Source organism: Malania oleifera, chromosome 9 (genome assembly GCF_029873635.1).
Source record: "Malania oleifera isolate guangnan ecotype guangnan chromosome 9, ASM2987363v1, whole genome shotgun sequence".
NCBI lineage: Eukaryota > Viridiplantae > Streptophyta > Magnoliopsida > Santalales > Ximeniaceae > Malania > Malania oleifera.
Window position 1 is genome coordinate 29,164,686 of NC_080425.1, and position 19,317 is coordinate 29,184,002.

At 37.3% G+C, this 19,317-nt stretch overlaps 1 protein-coding gene across 1 annotated transcript in view; it reads right to left on the reverse strand.

Annotated features, from left to right (window-relative positions):
- Window positions 1–19,317, reverse strand: part of LOC131164090 (uncharacterized) — a 40,481-nt gene that overhangs the window by 1,768 nt on the left and 19,396 nt on the right. Inside the window, exons 3-5 of the mRNA XM_058121056.1 lie at window positions 6,314–6,543; window positions 5,936–6,043; window positions 4,199–4,310 (exon numbers count right to left, since the gene is read on the reverse strand). Of these exons, the coding sequence (XP_057977039.1) occupies window positions 4,199–4,310; window positions 5,936–6,043; window positions 6,314–6,543 (450 nt within the window). The remainder of the gene's footprint in view (window positions 1–4,198; window positions 4,311–5,935; window positions 6,044–6,313; window positions 6,544–19,317) is intronic.

The window sequence follows — 19,317 nt, forward strand, 5'->3', positions numbered from 1 at the left end:
TCAGTGTGCTGGAAGCGCAGGTTGAAGAAACAACCAACAATATGGCCAACAAGATGGCCTAACTGAGGGGACTTGCTGATGAAATGATGGGATCACACCAACATCAAGCAAGTTTGACAGGTGAAATGTCAGAGGACTTTCGCCACACTATAGAAACTTTGCAGGCTCAGATGGCTGATTTGGATGCAAAGGTGAAATCTGATGGTTCTTGCTATGGGGAACTCCAACACTCCGGGAGTTAGCAAGACCAAGGTACCAAAACCCAGGACACATGGGGGTGCTCGTGGTGCCAAGGAGTTAGAGAACTTCTTGTTTGATGTGGAGCAAAAATTTCGCGCTGTGAGGATCGCCTCAAAACATGCAAAGGTGGATACTGCGACCATATACTTAGTTGGTGATGCCAAACTATGGTGGTGTACCAAGTACAAAGATATTGAAAATGGAAACTGTGTAATCGATAATTGGGCAGACTTGAAGAGAGAGCTTAAGCCCTAATTCTTTCCTCAGAATGTTAAGTATAATACAAGGAGAAAGCTGAGAGATCTCAAGCACATGAGGTCAATCAAGGAATATGTGAAACAATTTTCTGCTTTGATGTTGGATTTTTGGGATATGTCAGAGAAGGACAAGTTGTTCTATTTTCTTGAGAGGACGAAACTGTGGGTAAGGACAAAACTTCATAGGCAAAGAGTTAAAGACTTGTCAACTACACAAGTTACTGCAGAAAGCTTGACTAACTACGCTGGTAATGATACCGCTTCGTCCAAACGGTTTGACAAATAAGGAAATAGTAGAAAGTCTTTCAAGAAAGGCAAACCCAAGATTGGGGGAGCCGACTCTAAATTATCAACCTCAAAGGAAGTTTCGTCGTCTCAAGGGTTCAACACACCCAATGGAAAGGGGAAGAGTAAAATTTCGTGCTACTTGTGTGGTGGATCTCAAAGAATGAGTGAGTGTCAACACAAGGGATTACTCACTGCCTTACAAGCTTCCACTTCGGGAAAAGTGGTGGAAATCGAGGAGGAAGAGGATGATGCCCTGAGGGTAGGTTTAGTGCGGCTGGTGAACGCATTAGAAAAGCAGGCAAAAGCACCGAAAGTTACACAAGCAAAAGGGTTACTGTTTGTGGACTTGGGATAAATGGGAAGAGTACCCACGCTATGGTGGATACGGGGGCTACTCATAATTTTGTTTCGCAACCGAAAGCATGGAGAGTCAACTTATCCTTAGAGAATGATACAGGACGCATGAAAACAGTTAATTCTGTAGTCCAACCTACTCTGAGAGTAGTCAAGCAAGTTACTGTGAAGCTTGGACAGTAGAAAGGTCATGCGAATTTCACAACGGTGTCATTGGATGACTTTCCAGTCATTATATGAATGGAGTTTCTAAGGGGGACGAGGGCAATGTTGATGCCTTTGGCTGGTTCCCTATGTCTAATGGGAGATCACTTGTGCATGGTGCAAGTCGTTGCGATGAAAGGAGACGACGGGAAGTCCCTTTCAGTAATTCAACTCAATGAGGGATTGGATCAGGGTGAACAGACATGTCTAGCCACGGTGGTGGTAGACAAAGAAGAAAGCTAAGAGTTGGAGCCTACGACCATCCAAGTGGTGTTGGATGAGTACAAGGAGGTGTTGTCGGATAAGCTGTCACACAATTGGCCTTCACGATGGACTGTAGAGCATGAGATCGAGTTGTTATCAGGAGTGGAACCACCTGCTAAAGGGTCAAATTGGATGGCGCCTCCAAAGATAGTAGAGTTAGGGAAACAGCTTGATAAATTGGAAGTGAGATGTGTTTGCCCTTGCAAAGCACCGTTGGGAGCATCAATGTTGTTTTTGAGAAAATATGAAGAGCATCTACAGGAGGTGTTCGACAAGTCGGGGGGAAACAGTCTATTTGTGAAGAAAGGGAAGTTCTCTTTCGCTCAGTGGAGCAACAAATTCCTTGGTCATGTGGTTGAACAAGATCGTATCCAAAGGGGTATGGAGAAGGTAAGGATGATTTAAGAACGAAAGATCCCCACGACAGTGAAGGAGTTGCGTTCCTTTCTTGACCTTACTAGATATCGCAGGAAGTTCGTTGAGGGGTATTTGCGGAGAATGACTCTAATGATAGGACTACTAGGAGGTATTGTTGGCCGCACACGCGGGATAATGTGGTTGATTATACTAGAACTTGTCTCACTTGTCAACAAGACAAGGGGGAGCGGAAGAAGTATGGTACTTTCATGGCCGCACCAAAGTACTGTTCAGCAGAGAAGACGACACAATTGTTCCTTGTGACTATTGTGAGATATTGGGGTTTTCCCCAAGTTATTGTTTGTGACTGAGACTTAATGTTCATTGACGACTTGACAGAATTTTTCAGGATATTCAGGTCACATCTTGACATCTCCTTGAGTTATCACCGACAAATAGACGGACAGATGAAAAGATTCAGAAAGCTACTAGAAGAGTACTTATGCCATTCTGTCAACGACAACCAGAAGAATGGCGTGCAACTACTTGATGTGGCTCCGTTCTGTGGTAATTCCCAAAGAAGCTCAATGAACAATAAGAGCCCTTTTGAGCTTGTTACAGGCCAGCAGCCACTGTTACCTCACACAATGAGCGAGCCGTATAGACGAAAGAGTCTCAAGGCGTACATTTTCACCAAAGAATGGAGACAGAATGTAGAGTTTGGCTAAGCCTATCTAGAGAAAGCTTCTACGCAGAAGAAGAAGTGGGCAAATCAGGGGAGAAAACCGCAGTTTCATGTCAGCTGCCTCAAGCCATTCAACGCCGACACCAATGACCTGAGCAGAAGTTAGTCCAACAGAGCAGAGTTGAAGACAGTGCAACCTAACAGACGTGAAGTTGAAGAGATCCTTATAGAAAGAGAGTTCATATCCTCAAGGAAGAAGCAGCAGAAGTTCCTAGTGAAGTGGAAATGCCTTGATGACAAAGAAATCAACTAAATTTCTGCGAAAGATATTCAACCGTTCGTGGACAAACTTGAAGTATACCTACCGTGAAAGTCTACGAGAACGTCGACCACATAAGTGGAGGAGAATGTCACGAGCTAAACTTGTTCAGGGCATTATGTTTGCCTGTGACCGTTTGTTTCGTGTGCTTGTGATGGGTTTCCATTATGTAAATACTAGTGTAGGATTATTTTCTGCTAGTAGTGTCTTTGTATGTCAAATAAGACAGTATGACTCCTCGGTCACTTTGATATTTCCTAATGTCAAGATGATAATTACATAAAAACCTCTTTAGGAGATGGTGAGTGTTCATCAGTCATTGTAAAACTCACTAGTTATTGTCAACATGTTTAGCCTACTTACCTCTCTCGCTAAACACACGATGTCAACGGAGGTGTTGTTAATGAATTGCGTAGATTCAATATTTACTATTTACTTGTCATTGCTTTCATGAATGCTTACTATTTTCGCTGCCGTTTGATTGAATGCTAATGAAAGTGTTTCATGGATGAATGTTGGTAAACAATAGGTTGACTAGTTAAACAAGAGTGTTTTAGCTAGCATCACACAGCCCTTTCACAACGGTGTGAAAATAGTCGAACCGTGATACATGGCATGGCATTCAATACCGATCGAAGCCCAAGGTTTACCTTCAATAATGCCAACCTATATCTTGATGAACCAACAGATAATACTTGTTGGCCAATCCATTTTCCATAAATCTGAGCACAACAAATTTCTAGTGGGGACAAAGCCTAATAAATTGTTTGGCACACTGAAATAGAATGCAGGTGAAGTGAAATAAAATGAATTGTAAAAATATAGACCAATGTTATTCCTTTTTTCATTCTTCCCCACCAAACATAGAGCAGTAGAAAGCCCCAATCCAGCCAACCTTCTTCCTCCCCGACAAAACAATGAACAACAGACACTATGATCAGACTAATGGCATTGCAATGGTTACAAATTTCATTCTCACAGCACAATTTAAACCATCAATAATGTGGAAGGCTGGAACAAGACATCTTTCCAGCATATGGACCATGCTTACAGCTTAAACTGGAGAAGAAATTCGTTGAAGGGTACACATAAAATAAAATATAAGTGATGCCTACTTGTCTCTATTTTATACAAGAAAAGAATAAACAAGAGAAGATGGAAAACAGAAACCTTCTAGTCGAGGTATCATCAAGAAGATAAGGTATGTGAAACATTTGTCTCAATATGCACCTGGGGCCGTTTGTGAAATCCTTTCATCTTCCAGAAGGGTGTATGGATCGAAATATTGTGGAGGGACTATGGGCATGGTGCTTGCATCATGGACTAATGCTTGTCCAAAGTACTGCCAAAAGAAAATTAAAGGGAAAGGATTGACATCAAACTTTTTATAAGTAAAATAATTCAGCTGTCACATAAGGCCAAAATATCCCTCCCTCTCCCCCATCATGCCAAGTATAAAACCACATAAAGCAACTTGGACTTTAGTATGGAAAATAGAACAAGTAAACAATATATATATATATATATATATATATATATATATATCTAGGTTGACATGCCATGAATTTCAATGAAATAGAATATGCATCTACACTACCAACATGTCATTGTCCATGTAAATTTTCAGTGGACCATAAAGCATTATTTTCTCTGAACTTTCCTGCAACTCAAATTCAAGTTAAAATTTAAAATTTACAAACTGGTTATCAGCAACACCAGTAACTACTTCAGTTATCATGGCAGAATAACAATAAAATTTTGCATGCTAAAATATCAATCAGTAACATGAAAAATTAAGATTGATTTTCTTTCTTGAGAAGTCATGTTTTCTGTTGGATTAACCCAACATGACACATGCAGTCTCATCTGAACAGGGTTCATCATGTGGAGTAAAAATCAACAATAAAAACAACAAAGAAAACCTGCACCCTAAGATTACTCTTTTTTCTTTTTTTTCTTTTTTAATTCCATAAGCAGTCAAGAATATCTACAACTGGGTCAGGGACAGGTAGATTCTGCAGTAGCTACGACTAAGGAATTCCAAACTTCTATTGCTTTGCTTGGGTCTATTGATAATGAAATTAAGGTTCTCAAAGAATAAGGGCCACCACTTGCAAGGAGATATTTTACAAATACTTGCCCGTGGAGAATTGGATGCCCATAGTTCCAAACTTCCATTATACTGCCATCTTCAAAACTACAATCCCGTCGGATACCACCATTACATGTAACCTCTGCTGCAACACAAACTACACCAACCACCCCCCCCCCCCCCCCCCCCCCACACCAAAGCACATGCACATACCTAGTCTCTTTTTCCAAAATAATAACTATAATAATAAAACAGAATAAAACAATATGACCATTTCCACAAACTTGACACCATTGTACCACCAATGCCATCAAGCTGTCAATCTCACCACAACCACAACCTCCACCTCCACCTCCACCTACAACCCTGCTATTGAGTGCTACTACCTAAAGCATCACCATTGCCATGCCACCAACATCATCATAACTTATCAGCACCACCATGGCCACTGCTTCCGCCACAACCATTGCCATATCATGACTGCACTATTCCCACCACCACATTACACTACCACAAAACACTTACCCAAACAAGTGAATCCAATAGAGGGTTATTTTTATAGATTTCAAATACTTGGTAATACAGTTTATGGGAGGGATCAACTTCATTCATGGCACCTGCTAGCCAATTGCATGTTAGGAATAGCAGATAACTACATAGCACACTGGGACAATAAAACTGAAGCCAAGAATCAACTTAAAAAGTCCATAATAGAGAAAAACAATGGCTACTTGAGACAAAATGAAGACATCAACGACAGACAGGGCAGACTATTAAGACATGAGATGCAACATGCAAAGAAACTTTAAAGACTGCATAAATGGTGAACACAATAAAAACATGAGATGCAACAAATGACAAGCAGAGGAGCTTACGAGGTACAGGGCAGAAAAGAATGTAACAGCTATAAGGATCAGTGGCCAAAATCCAAAGAAGAATGTTCCTCCAATTGTCAGCAAAAGTTTAGCTCGCGGAATCAACCCCTGAAACAAATAAGCAGATGGAAATGTAAATCTATCTCCCAGTACAGAGCTGCTCTAACACGTGAGATAGAAAATGGAACAGAATATAAATTCATTTCAATAAAGAGGGGAGGCAAATCCTACAAAATAAGTCAAAACTATCATGCTTCTAGAGAATATACATACAAGTAAAAGAGATGCATGATTGAGACTGTAATTCCAAGTTGCTGGTACAAACTGATAAAAATATAACAGTTGAGCTAAGAAATTAGTAAGGGAAAATGCATCAACCTCGAGACCTTCACTATTCAATGCCATGGAGCGGTCTCTTTGATTAAATACACCCTTCTCAAAATCAGCTGAGACTGAGTTTCTCTTTGAGAAACCTTCTTCATCTTCAATTAATTTCATTTCTTCATCTAGTTCATAGATGCTCCTATTGTTGTCCTCGAGCAGTGAAGTAGGAGTCATGCCCCTTCTTCTCAATTCCTTCATGAACAATGATTCTGGAGGTTCTTCACCTGGAAAAAGTTCACAGCATAGGGGTTAGAGGAATAAAGGCATCCAGTTGATACTTAGTGAATTTTCAATGAGGGTACTTAAGCTACAAGCAACAAACTTGCAATGTACTTGAGCAAAAATCATTGAAAACTAGTCGTCACGTTACAATAATACATAGATAGAGGCAAAAAAGTTTTCACTACAAACCCACAAACCAACATTTTTCCCACAATTAGAAACAAATTTAGTCAATCAACAAAAAAATAAACACCAAAATACATGCTCCACTAAAATGTCTACTTTTCTAATAGCTTGAAGCAATGCTTGCAGAGATCTCAATCCTGCATCATTCCCAAATACATCACATTCTGCGGTCATCCCTTGCCTCCTACAACCCCCACCCCCCCCCCCCCCCCCTTTTTTTTTTTAAGAAAAACGGGGATTATTCCCATAACAAGTCTGAATTTTTTTCTTACAATAGTTACATTAGGCCAAATATTGTACTCTTAGAATTTAAGCCCATCCATATTTAACAAGATTTTTCACCAGTATCAACAATTCCAACTGTAATAGTTTTGCGCAAATATTTGAATTTTACTTATTAACAAAATCATAAACAACCACTTGCCCTGATGAGAAAATCATGTTTCAACCACTCGGCTGAAGCAGGAAGTTCTTTAGCCAGAATCACCCTCTTGCCCCCAGTGGTAGATTAGTGATCCTTCAGACGTGGAACATCACATAAAGGTCTAATGCAGAGCACAGTAAAGCAAAGCAAAATGTCCCAAAGCAACATTCTTTAATCCCCAAAAACTTATCCAAATTCATTACATAATGTGTAATGCAATTGGATAATTTTTAGTTTTTTTACCATAGGCAATCAAAATACAAAGTTAAAACTAACAAACTAACTTTACTAAATAACAAATATTTAAAATAAAAAAGGATCAAAATAAGTATTAAAATCACAATAACTAACTTTTTCCTTTGGCAACTCAACCCACTCAATTGGATCAACACAAAATAGAAATAAAAAATCCATTATGTATCCTAAATTACTAAATTAACACAAAGTTAAGTCTACTTAATAGTAATTACTATAATAATCTTACAAAAAAATGGAGAAATTTCAATTACAACTATATTTAAATAATATGCTAGATTAAGAGTAATGGTTTTCCAACCTGTCGAAAAAATGAAAAAGAAAAAAAGCCTATTTGTTTTTCTTGCATGTGCTTCCATGTAACACATGGTGATTGTAATTAACAGGAAAGAGATTAATTATTAGTATAAGTATGTCAGCTCTTTATCATATATGTATATACATAACAACCATCTTTGTTTTTCCATTTTTTCTCTTTGGAAACTGTTATTTGTACTAAAAATATTTTTTGGTAATCTCCTTCACATGATGAATTAAACTTCAAATGACAAAATGTCATCCTTGTTGATTGTAAATAGTGTGCACATAAGTTACACAATGTTATCTCTAACCCATATAAGGGTTTACCATGCACCTTTTAACATGTATTTAGTTTAAATGAGTTTAAAATATAAAATAAATACAATCAATTAAGGCCTTTTCACCATATGTATGTGTCCTTTGCTTTAGGAGTGGGGAGACTTGTTCATATATGTTCTTACATTTTTTTTTTTTTCATCACAAAAGAAGGGAACATCTGTTCTTACATTATCCTTTCTCTTAGGTTCTTTGGAATAACGTTTTGGAGTTCTTGGTGAGAATTGGGTCTGTTACTCATCTTTGAATGCTTTCTGTGTTGATACTTTCTTGGCCTTGAGGTGCAGCTTACTCCGACTGGTATGTTGTTACAACAACACAAATATATGCAGGAAGTGATTTCGTTGGCTGGTCTCCAATCGGGTAATTCTGTTCTGACTCCCTTGGAGGTAAATCTTAAGCTTTGTCAAAAGGAAGGCGATTATCTATTAGATCCATCCTTGTATCGGCAGCTTGTTGTAAGTTTGAACTACTTAACGATTACTCATCCTGACATTTATTTTGCTATGAGCAAGTCAGTCAATTCATGCAAGCTCCCCGACATCTTCATTTAGCCGCTGTCCGCCGCATTATCCAATATCTGAAGGGCACCTCTACACGCGGGTTGTTCTTTCCTAAGGAATCTTCCTTACACTTGGTGGGGTATAGTGATGCTAATTGAGCCGGATGTGCGGATACTCGTTGCTCTGTTACTAACTGGTGCATGTTCTTAGGCAATGCACTCATTTCTTGGAAGAGTAAGAAGCAAAACAGAGTTTCCAAGTCCTCCACTGAATCTAAGTATCGTGTTATGTCCTCCATGTGCTCTAAGATCACATGGCTTTGTGGGTTATTGAGTGAACTTGGTTTTTCTCAGCTTCATTCCACTCCTCTTCATGATGATAATACCAGTGCTAATCAGATTGTGCCTAATCCTGTCTTCCATGAGCATACGAAACATATCGAAGTCGATTGCCATTCTATACGTGAATCCTTAAACAAACAAATGACTAATCTTCCCTACATTTCCACCAAACATCAAATTGCAGACATATTCACTAAAGCAATTTCTAGGAACCGACATCAATTTTTGGTTGACAATTTGATGCTTCTTGATTTACTAGCATCAATTTGAGGGGGGATGTTAACGGAGATAATTCAGGCAATTAGGCTGTAAATAATGCTGAAAATCTGGCAGCATTTAAGTGCTGAAAATCAGGCAACAACTATGTAAATCTCTTCTAGATAATGAAAGCAAACGTGATGGAAAGGGCATTCAGACCAAAATTAACAACCTTGTACACCACGTGATCTTTCCATTTTTTGTTGTATTTCTTTGCTTTTTTCTCCTTTTTTTAATAAGAAAATAACTTTTATTAGATGAAAAAGAGAATATCCAAACCAAAAGTTTACATGTTAATGAAAAGCAAAACATAACAGAACACAACAAATGTCATCACACAACCAATGTAACAAAGATCGCCAGTCGACTAAATATGACACAATAGAACTCCTAGAAAAGCATCCACCATTCAGACCCATAAAGGGACATAAAAGGTGGCCCTCTCCCAAAGCCAACTCACCTGAAAAATCTTATCCCAAAAATTTTCAAATTCCTTTCTAGCCAAATGCCCCACACCACAGCCATTACAGCATTTGTGCCCTTAAATTTTAACATATTTTTGTCTGCAAAAGCCTCAAAATATAATACAAGAAAGCTATTCTATGGTGTTTGGACTAACATAACAATTCTTCCTAAAGAACACTAAAAGGATAATTCCATGGTTTCTAAGTAAAGAACAATGCCAAAAGAGGTTGGCATTTGTCTCACTACTATGGCTGCACAACACAGATCAGGTGATTGAGCCTTATTAGGTCGCCTATGCAAACAATCATGAGTGGAAAATTATAAAAGAATAAAATTTAGTGGGTTTTGTGCTTTTAATTTTTAAACCCTAAAAATAGTTAAAACAATAAAATCTTCTTAGCTTCTTCGAAATTATAGACAGCAGGCATTATTGTGGTGGAACTGGATGCTTAACCAATGCCTTCTAAGGAAGAAAGAGATGATTGACAAGACCCAAAGTATCATGCAAATGTCCTTGCCTGCAGTGCTTTGATGAAACCACCACCAGAAAAGTGTCACCCAGTTATTCCATCAGCTTGGCTCTATTTTCCAGCATGCTGTCAGCCAGCCTAACATATCATCATATATACTAGCTATTCTCTTCTTCTCTAATTGTCTTGGGCACGCTCTGCCAGTATCCAACTATACGTTGGTTGTACACCCAGAAGAAGGAATATCATCCAGTCACACCGAACATGTGACATGCCATATTGTGCTCCACTTCCAACTCCTGCAAAGGTTCTAAGGATCCAACTAGACATGTTCAAAAGGGGGGGGCGGGGGATGGTTCAGAATGGATCAGCTGCCTAATGACTTGTCTACCCATGTATGATCCACTTATATAAAATGGTTGGACCCATTTATGACCCCACCCATTTGAAAGTGGTTCATGATATTCTCATTCTTCCTTCTTCCGTTTTCCAATATTCTCATATGACCATTTTATAAAAAAGGAAGACGTGTATTTATATACGTACATATGTATGTATGAGTGTGTATGTATAGAATTGTATGATTGTTGACTTGATACAAATTGATTGGACTAGGATAGGTTGAATTGTCGAAGTTGAGATGAGGAAAATAGAAAAAATAAATAATGAGAAGTGGTTTGTGCAATGCTCCAATCAATCCAATCAAGAACCTCTATCCAAGAAGACAGAATAAATATCCATTTTCGATTGACTTTGATCTTAGTTTGGTTGCTTAAAAAATGTAGGGGTTGAAAGAACAAACTTCGGTATCTTAGATTTGTTATATAGGATGCAAAGAAACTAAAATCCCCATTTAGCTAAACCTAATGAAAGCATATGGCCTAATTGAGCTCAGCAAATTTTCATTACTTGGAAGCCAAAAACAGAGTGAAAAAAGACCTCTAGTTTCTTTTTTTCTTTTTTTTTATTTATTTTCTTTCCTCCATCTTCTCAGAAACCAAACAGAGAACCACCAAAAAGAAAAATATATAAATAAAGAAAAATTACCAAGATAAGCTATGGGGATTCTGATGAAGTATCTTCTGCAGGGAGGACAGTCCACACTCCACGCAAACAAACATGCCAAGGAAATTTTGTCAGTCATTGGAAGAGCTCCTGATGACAAATACGACCAGAACTAGAGGAGGAGCTAAGCACAGCATAGGAGCTATAGATAACTGAAGACTCAATAAAGGGGGCCTTCTTGGAGAGCATTGCAGAGATATGCGATGTGATTGATCAAGTTTGCAAATAGGTAGTGTGTTTTCAATAATACCCATTTCAATTCTTTCAATTAAAAGGTTAAGGTGGATGACTCATTTAAATCACCATATTTATGAGGGGAATGGGTCAACATTGCGACCCTAGTTTTGGAGTAAGGAGATAAAGGAACAGCACTAGGACTCCAATTTAGTGGAGCGAAGATGAAATCACATCTGGCAATAAAGACTGGAGAAAAAAAATATTAACAGTTTCTTTTTTTCCTTTTTTGCATTCTTCAAACTACAATGGAATGTCTGCATATTTCATTTTACTTTTGCATACTGTGGACTGTATGACTGTTTCTTAAGTTGTCGCTTTGATTCTTCAAGTTTATAGAACAAAATTTTGGATTTGTATATAATTTATCAGATTCAATCTTTTCTAATACTACACTACCACATGAATTTTACAGAGTTTTATTTAATATTTTTTGAATTTGATTTCACTTATCTGTTATATGTAGTAAACAATAATTCTTCTGATAACTTTGAGTTTATCCATTGAGAGAACAATAAACTCCAAGTTTCTCTGTGCCAGAAACTACTGCGATACTGATTACAAGTTAAAGTTGCGTAATTAGGCGTTTAAATTCGTGCATTAAAGATTACAATTCTAATTAAATGTCTAATTATGTTCAATATTTCAACATTGAGCTTAACTTCAATATTTGGGTTTTTATTCGATAATTTATGGACTTTTGGTATTTTATTATTGCAGGATAATTTTTGGACACTAAAGCTGAAATTAAAGTGTACGAGAGGCCATGCACGTGAATGAAAAGGGCGTGCGTGAGAGGACTTCAAGCCGGAAGCCATTCGCATGACAAGGAGACGCCGCATGTACGACAAGAAGCCGAGCATCGAGTGAAGAACCGGCAGCTGGGCTTACAACATTACAAGAACCGTGGGCCATGTGGACATGAAAGTGGACTTGCGTGCGTGCATTTGGAGGCCCATTGCCGTGTGTGAGTTGAGGAACAAACAGGAGTCAAATTGAAAAAAAAAAAAATTAAAGAAGGCTTGTGTGTGTGTGTGTGTGCGCAAAAAGAAAAGTGGGCTGCATGCAATTAAAGAAGCCTTTGTGTGTGTGCCGTGTACAATTGGGAATTAAAAAAAAAAAATAGTGGGCCGGGTCTTTGATGTGACCCGGCCATGCAAAGGCTAACAAAGGGGGGCGGCCTTGTGTGTGTGGGGTGTGAGGCACTGGGCGCTGAAGGGGAGCAGAAGGGAGCAATTCGTGTGTGCCTTTGGAGGGTAAAAAGGAGAAAAAGTAAAAAAGTAAAAACCGAGGAAAAGACTAGGGTTTTGCTAGGAAGCTAGGAGAGTTGTTGTGGGTGCTGCTGCTTGCAAACTTTGGGAGCTGCGTCGCTGCGGCTGTTTTGGTGTGGAGACCCGAGCCTCCAGCTGAACTCATGACCAGCCACTCCATTCTCTCTCTCTCTCTCTCTCCTTGTGTTATTTTAATACCGTTAAGAGTTATTTTTTAAAGCTAAGCTTTTAATTTGTTTCCATTTCAAGCTGGGATTAACACTTGTTTAAAAGAATTTGTCTAGATTAAGTGCTATTTATTAGATTAACGCTTGTTTAGTCTCTCTTTCTCTTCAGTTTAAACACTTGCTTAGATTATTTAAGTGATTAGATTTAGTTTATTCTTCTTGTAGTTGATTGAATTTAAATTCTGTTGGATTATTTATATTATTAAGTTCAGTTTATTTGTTTTATTTCAAGGTCATTGTAGGAGTTAATACTCATTGGACATTTTTATTCTTGTGTTTGCTGTTATTATATTTAAGTATTTGATTATAACTCTCTCATTCTCTCCTTTCCTTGTGGTTGCTTAATTATTTTACTCCAGCTAATGTCATGTTAAATATCTTGATGGAGTTTTTTTTTTTTAGTCTAAATTTAGTCATTTTTATTTAGGATATATTTGAGTCTTTCTATTGTTGGGTTTAGTTTATTTATTTAGTCCAATTTTATTTATTGTTTAGCTTAGTTTATTTTCATTTAGTTGAGTCATTGTTAGGTTCGGTGTATGTTGATATATTGCAGGATCTATCTATTTTATTCAAATTATTATTGCGTAGAGTCGGTTCATTACTCTTAGGTCTTTGTCAAAGTCGGATGTTAGCTATCTTTGGTTTATTTTTTGAGTGTTTAATTAGTAAGTTGTTTGGTTGGTTTATGCGTGTTAGATTCACATTTTAGGTTTCGTGTCATTTAATTTCATCACAAAATCTCAAAAACTCTAAGATTTCGAATCTGAACCATGTTCTATAAAATTGTTTTCTTATTTTCTTTTCCTATTTCGCGCTAGTTTAAAATTAATTTGTATTCCCTGAGGAGACGATCTGGCATGTTTGGGCTAATTATTACACAATGTAGGTCCTATACTTGGGATAGCCATAGTACTACTCATTTATAGAAGTGAGTCAAGTTTTTTACGCCGTTGTCGGGGAATGTTAGTTTTAGTTTCAAACTAGTGTTTTTCCCATTATTTTAATTTTTCTCATGAAAAAAAAAAAATAAGTTTTGAAGAAAATATGACTGTACCTGCACAACACAATCTTATGGATTTTTTGCAGCCTACATGCACCATTGCACCATCTTACACTGTTTTATCTGATAACGCACTTCATTTCATGACTCAGCGTGGAAGGACGTCATTGATACCTCAATTCTACGGGATGGAATCCAAGTGTCCTTATCGACACCTGACGAAGTTTAAGTTAACTATCAATATTTTTTTTCCTAGTGCTAGAACTGATAAATTTACTAAACTTCGTTTATTTACTTCATCTTTAAAGCATAGAGCGAAGATGTGGTTTAATTCTTTGATGCCTCATTCTATCTCTAGTTGGAATGATATGGAATGTTAATTTCTGCATAAATTTTCTCTATCACAGAGAACTCAATTTTTGTAGGAACGGATCAATCACTTCAAGCAAAGAGCTAGCGAGAAATTTCATGAAAGCTGGGAGCGATTTAAAGATCTAGTCAATATGTGTCCCTACCATGAATTTGAATCATGGCGACTGGTCAACTATTTCTATATTGCGTTCATTCCTAAATCGAAACAGTTCGTTCATACTATGTGTTCAAGAGATTTCTTCGACAAGGAGTCTGATGAGACATTGGATTTTCTAGATCATTTAGTTGACTATGCTCAGCAGTGGAACACTATGATTGACAGAAGACCAATTGCAGCTCAACCATTGAGAGCAACACATGGTGGAGAGTGGTATGAGACACCTGAAGTTACAACTGAGACAGATGAAGTCAAAGAAAAATCAAAGGAAGCAAGCCCAAAAGTGAAGAAGTCAGTTAATGAGGCTGAGACTAATAAGGAGTACCAACCTGTGGTACCTTATCCTCAGAGATTGACAGTAGTGGAACCGTCTCTCCCTATTGGAGTAAATGTCAAGGAGCGCAATGCTGAAATGAATCTTTGCAGTGGTAAGGTGATGGGTACACCCGATAAAGAGGGTGAGCAGAGTGGTGAACGTTTAAAGGAACCACGTAAAAATTCAATGTTGATACTTCTGAAGAACCAAAGGTAACCATTCTGACAACTCTGCCACAAGACCGGTTCTTAAAGAAGTGAATTTCCTAAAAAAAATACTGAATAAAGATCCTTCCTTGTTAAAACAAGGAAGCCAACCTGCACATGTTTTGTCTGGTACCTTAGAGGGCATTGATTTAATTGAGGCTAACTTTTAGGCAGGTAACAAGACTGATTCATTGTGGCGACTCAAATTTGGAGACTCGCCAATTCAATTTATAAACCTGCACTCACCAGATGAAATTCCTCCAAAGCCTCCACTAGACATATAGTGATATTTTTCTTTCCTTTACTTTCATTTTGTTTCATTTTTAGTTTATTTTCAAGTACCTTTTTCCCTTAGTATCAGTTTTTCTTTTCCCTTAATTCTCTACCCAGGTACGCTTCTACTTCCCTTAGTATCATTCTTTTGCTTCTCTTTTCAACCATTGAGGACAATGTCTCATTTTAGTTGGGGGGAGAGCATTTGTATGTGATATTGTGTGCAATTGTGTGCTTCCATGTGATAGAATTTCAATGTAAAAATTGCATGTGATGTTTGCATGTTAGTTAGGTCCACCTTTTGGGAAATAATGTTATTGAGCTCAGAGCATGCTGAATTCCTTATTTGTGAACGTTGCATGCCCAAATATTTTTTTTCTTTTTGAGGATATGGAACATGTAGGATATAGTGCAAATCAGAGTTTAAATCAAAAGAGAACTTTATCCATTTCATTTAGTTGTAACCAAGAGGTGGATGTTGAAAGTTCTGCTACACACACTACACAGGTTAAAAGACTTAGAAAGACTACCTTAGATTGTTTCTAGTTGATATGCACTTCAATTGTTTGGGACTCTAATGAACCGTATCCTAATGGCTTAGGAAAAAAAAAGAGAAAAAAAAAAACTTGAAGCAAAATGAAAATAAGAAACAAGCCAGGGATCAATTGCATAAAGAAAATAAAAAAAAAATCAAATAGAGGGGAACAATTGTGTATTGAAAAGGGCTACCTATTACCAGGGTCCTAACTAAACAAAAAGTGGGTACCTTTAAAGTGTAGTAGCGTGACCTGCTACTGGGGTCCTTACTAATCAAGAAAATGAGTGCCTTTTAAAGTGCAATAGTGTGAAAGCTGACAGTACAATGGTTTTGAATTAGAGTAAGACCATGCGGTTGTCTCAGATTAATTGGTGTGTTTGAAACCGTTAATATTTGCTGGTAGTCAATCTTGGAATTCTGATCCTTTCTTGTACACGTGAGCTTTGCTACACTCCATTATCTTAGTTGTTTTACTAAATGGTGTATAAATCTCTTAGTTGATACGTAACATGGATTAATCTGTGTCCTGTGCTCCTAAACTCATTAAGCATATTTCCTAGCATGTGATTTTCATAAGTATTCGGATTATGACTGTTTTTCCCTTGGTTTGATTGCATTCACGTTATTTGCTAGAGACTAGCAAAACGTTAGTTGAAGGGCGTGATTACGCATCAAAGTTGCGTAATTAGGCGTTTAAATTCGTGCATTAAAGATTACAATTCTAATTAAATGTCTAATTATGTTCAATATTTCAACATTGAGCTTAACTTACAATATTTGGGCTTTTATTCGATAATCTATGGACTTTTGGTATTTTATTATTGCAGGATAATTTTTGGACACTAAAGCCGAAATTAAAGTGTATGAGAGGCAATGCACGTGAATGAAAAGGGCGTGCGTGAGAGGACATGAAGCCGGGAGTCATATGCGTGACAAGGAGACGCCGTGTGTACAACAATAAGCTGAGCATCGAGTGAAGAACCGGCAGCTGGGCTTACAACAATACAAGAACCGTGGGCCATGTGGGCATGAAAGTGGGCTTGCATGCGTGCATTTGGAGGCCCATCTCCATGTGTGAGTTGAGGAACAAATAGGAGTCAAATTGAAAAAAAATTAAAGGCTTGTGTGTGTGTGTGTGTGTGTGTGTGCAAAAAGAAAAGTAGGCTGCATGCAATTAAAGAAGCCTTTGTGTGTGTGCCGTGTACAATTGGGAATTAAAAAAAAAAAAAAAAAATAGTGAGCCAGGTCTTTGATGTGACCCGGCCATGCAAAGACTAACAAAAGGGGGGCGGGCCTTGTGTGTGTGGGGTGTGAGGCGCTGGGCGCTGAAGGGAGCAATTCGTGCGTGCTTTTGGAGGGCAAAAAGGAGAAAAAGTAAAAAAGTAAAAAGAGAGGAAAGGGCTAGGGTTTTGCTAGGAAGCTAGGAGAGTTGTTGCAGGTGCTGCTGCTTGCAAACTTTGGGAGCTGCGCCGCTGCGGCTGTTTTGGTGTGGAGACCCGAGCCTCCAGCTGAACTCACGGCCAGCCACTCCATTATCTCTCTCTCTCTCTCCTTGTGTTATTTTAATATTGTTAAGAGTTATTTTTTAGTGCTAAGCTTTTAATTTGTTTCCATTTCAAGCTGGGATTAACACTTGTTTAAAAGAATTTGTTTAGATTAAGTGTTATTTATTAGATTAATGTTTGTTTAGTCTCTCTTTCTCTTCAGTTTAAACACTTGCTTAGATTATTTAAGTGATTAGATTTAGTTTATTCTTCTTGTAGTTGATTGAATTTAAATTCTATTGGATTATTTATATTATTAAGTTCAGTTTATTTGTTTTATTTCAAGGTCATTGTAGGAGTTAATACTTGTTGGACATTTTTATTCTTTTGTTTGCTGTTAGTATATTGAAGTTAAGTATTTGATTAGGACTCTCTCATTCCTTCCTTTCCTTGTGGTTGCTTAATTACTTTACTCTAGCTAATGTCATGTTAAATATCTTGATGGAGTTTTTTTTTTATTAGTCTAAATTTAGTCATTTTTATTTAGGAAATGTTTGAGTCTTTCTATTGTTGGGTTTAGTTTATTTATTTAGTCCAGTTTTATTTATCGTTTAGCTCAGTTTATTTTCATTTAGTTGAGTCATTGTTAGCTTCGGTGTATGTTGAGATATTGCAAGATCTATCTATTTTATTCAAATTATTATTGCGTAGAGTCGGTTCATTACTCTTAGGTTTTTGTCGAAGTTGGATGTTAGCTTTCTTTGGTTTACTATTTGAGTGTTTAATTAGTGAGTTGTTTGGTTGGTTTATGCGTATTAGATTCACATTTTAGGTTTCGCGTCATTTAATTTCATCACAAAATCTCAAAAACTCTAAGATTTCGAATCAGAACCATGTTCAGTAAAATTGTTTTCTTATTTTCTTTTCCTGTTTCGTGCTAGTTTAAAAATAATCTACATTCCCTGAGGAGACGATCTGGCCTATTTGGGTTACACATTACACGACGTAACTCCTATGCTTGGGATAGCCATAGTGCTAATCATTTTTAGAAGTGCGTCAGATACCATCTCCCAATTATAACTAACATTTTCGACAAAAAATTCATTTATTAAGATGGACTACTCATCATTGCAAGAACATCACTATGCAACAACTTCAAGCACGAGGGTGGTTGCAAGGATTATGCATCATCAAAACAATTTTTTTTTTATAGAGAGTAGTATAACTTATGAAATGAATATATTATAACACTGTTTAAATATTTTTAACATTCAAGTTTTCCTTAATTTATGGTGTATGACAGGTGATTGTACAGATAGTATCCAATATTCCGTGGATCAAACAGAGTGATGCAGGACAGCATCATGCATCTGCAGCCATAAGAGAATGTCAGATGGGTAGAGACAAGGAAAGGGAAAGAAGAAGGAAGAAGGAAGAAGGAAGATGAGATACAAGGGGGGTTGGGGGGGTGGGAAATCATACATTAACTTCTCAATTCAAACTCGTCAACAACCTACACCTCATGGCCTTCACACACTATTTATAAGAAAGCTTCTCACACACCCTTAAAAATCATGAAATTATAAAAAAACCCCTAAATTACAAAAATATTACAAACAAACCACCAAATACACAATATTACACTAATTAAACTAACATATAATAAACCTTTAACTAAACCCAACAACCCTTAAGCCAAATCTTTTGAACAAGCCTCCAACAATAAACCCCCAAATACACATAATCCTACACTAATTAAACTAAACACATAATTAACTATTAACTAAACCCAACAACCCCTACGCCAATTCATTTAAACAAGTCTCCAACAATGATCAGCCCATGGTCTGGCTTCTTGTCCTACATCAAATCTCCCTGAGTTAGAAATAAATTGTCCTCAAATTTTGAAATGTTAAAAAATTGGCCTCAAATTTTGAAATGTTAGGATTGAAAGTAAGAAGTAAACTTGGACTCTTTGAAATCCAGAGTATGAGTGATGCAAGAAACCACAGTCCGCAAGTAGCACTATAGACTTGAATTGAGATTTTGCATCAATGAACAAATGTTTGAAAGAATTTGTACGTCTTCAAAC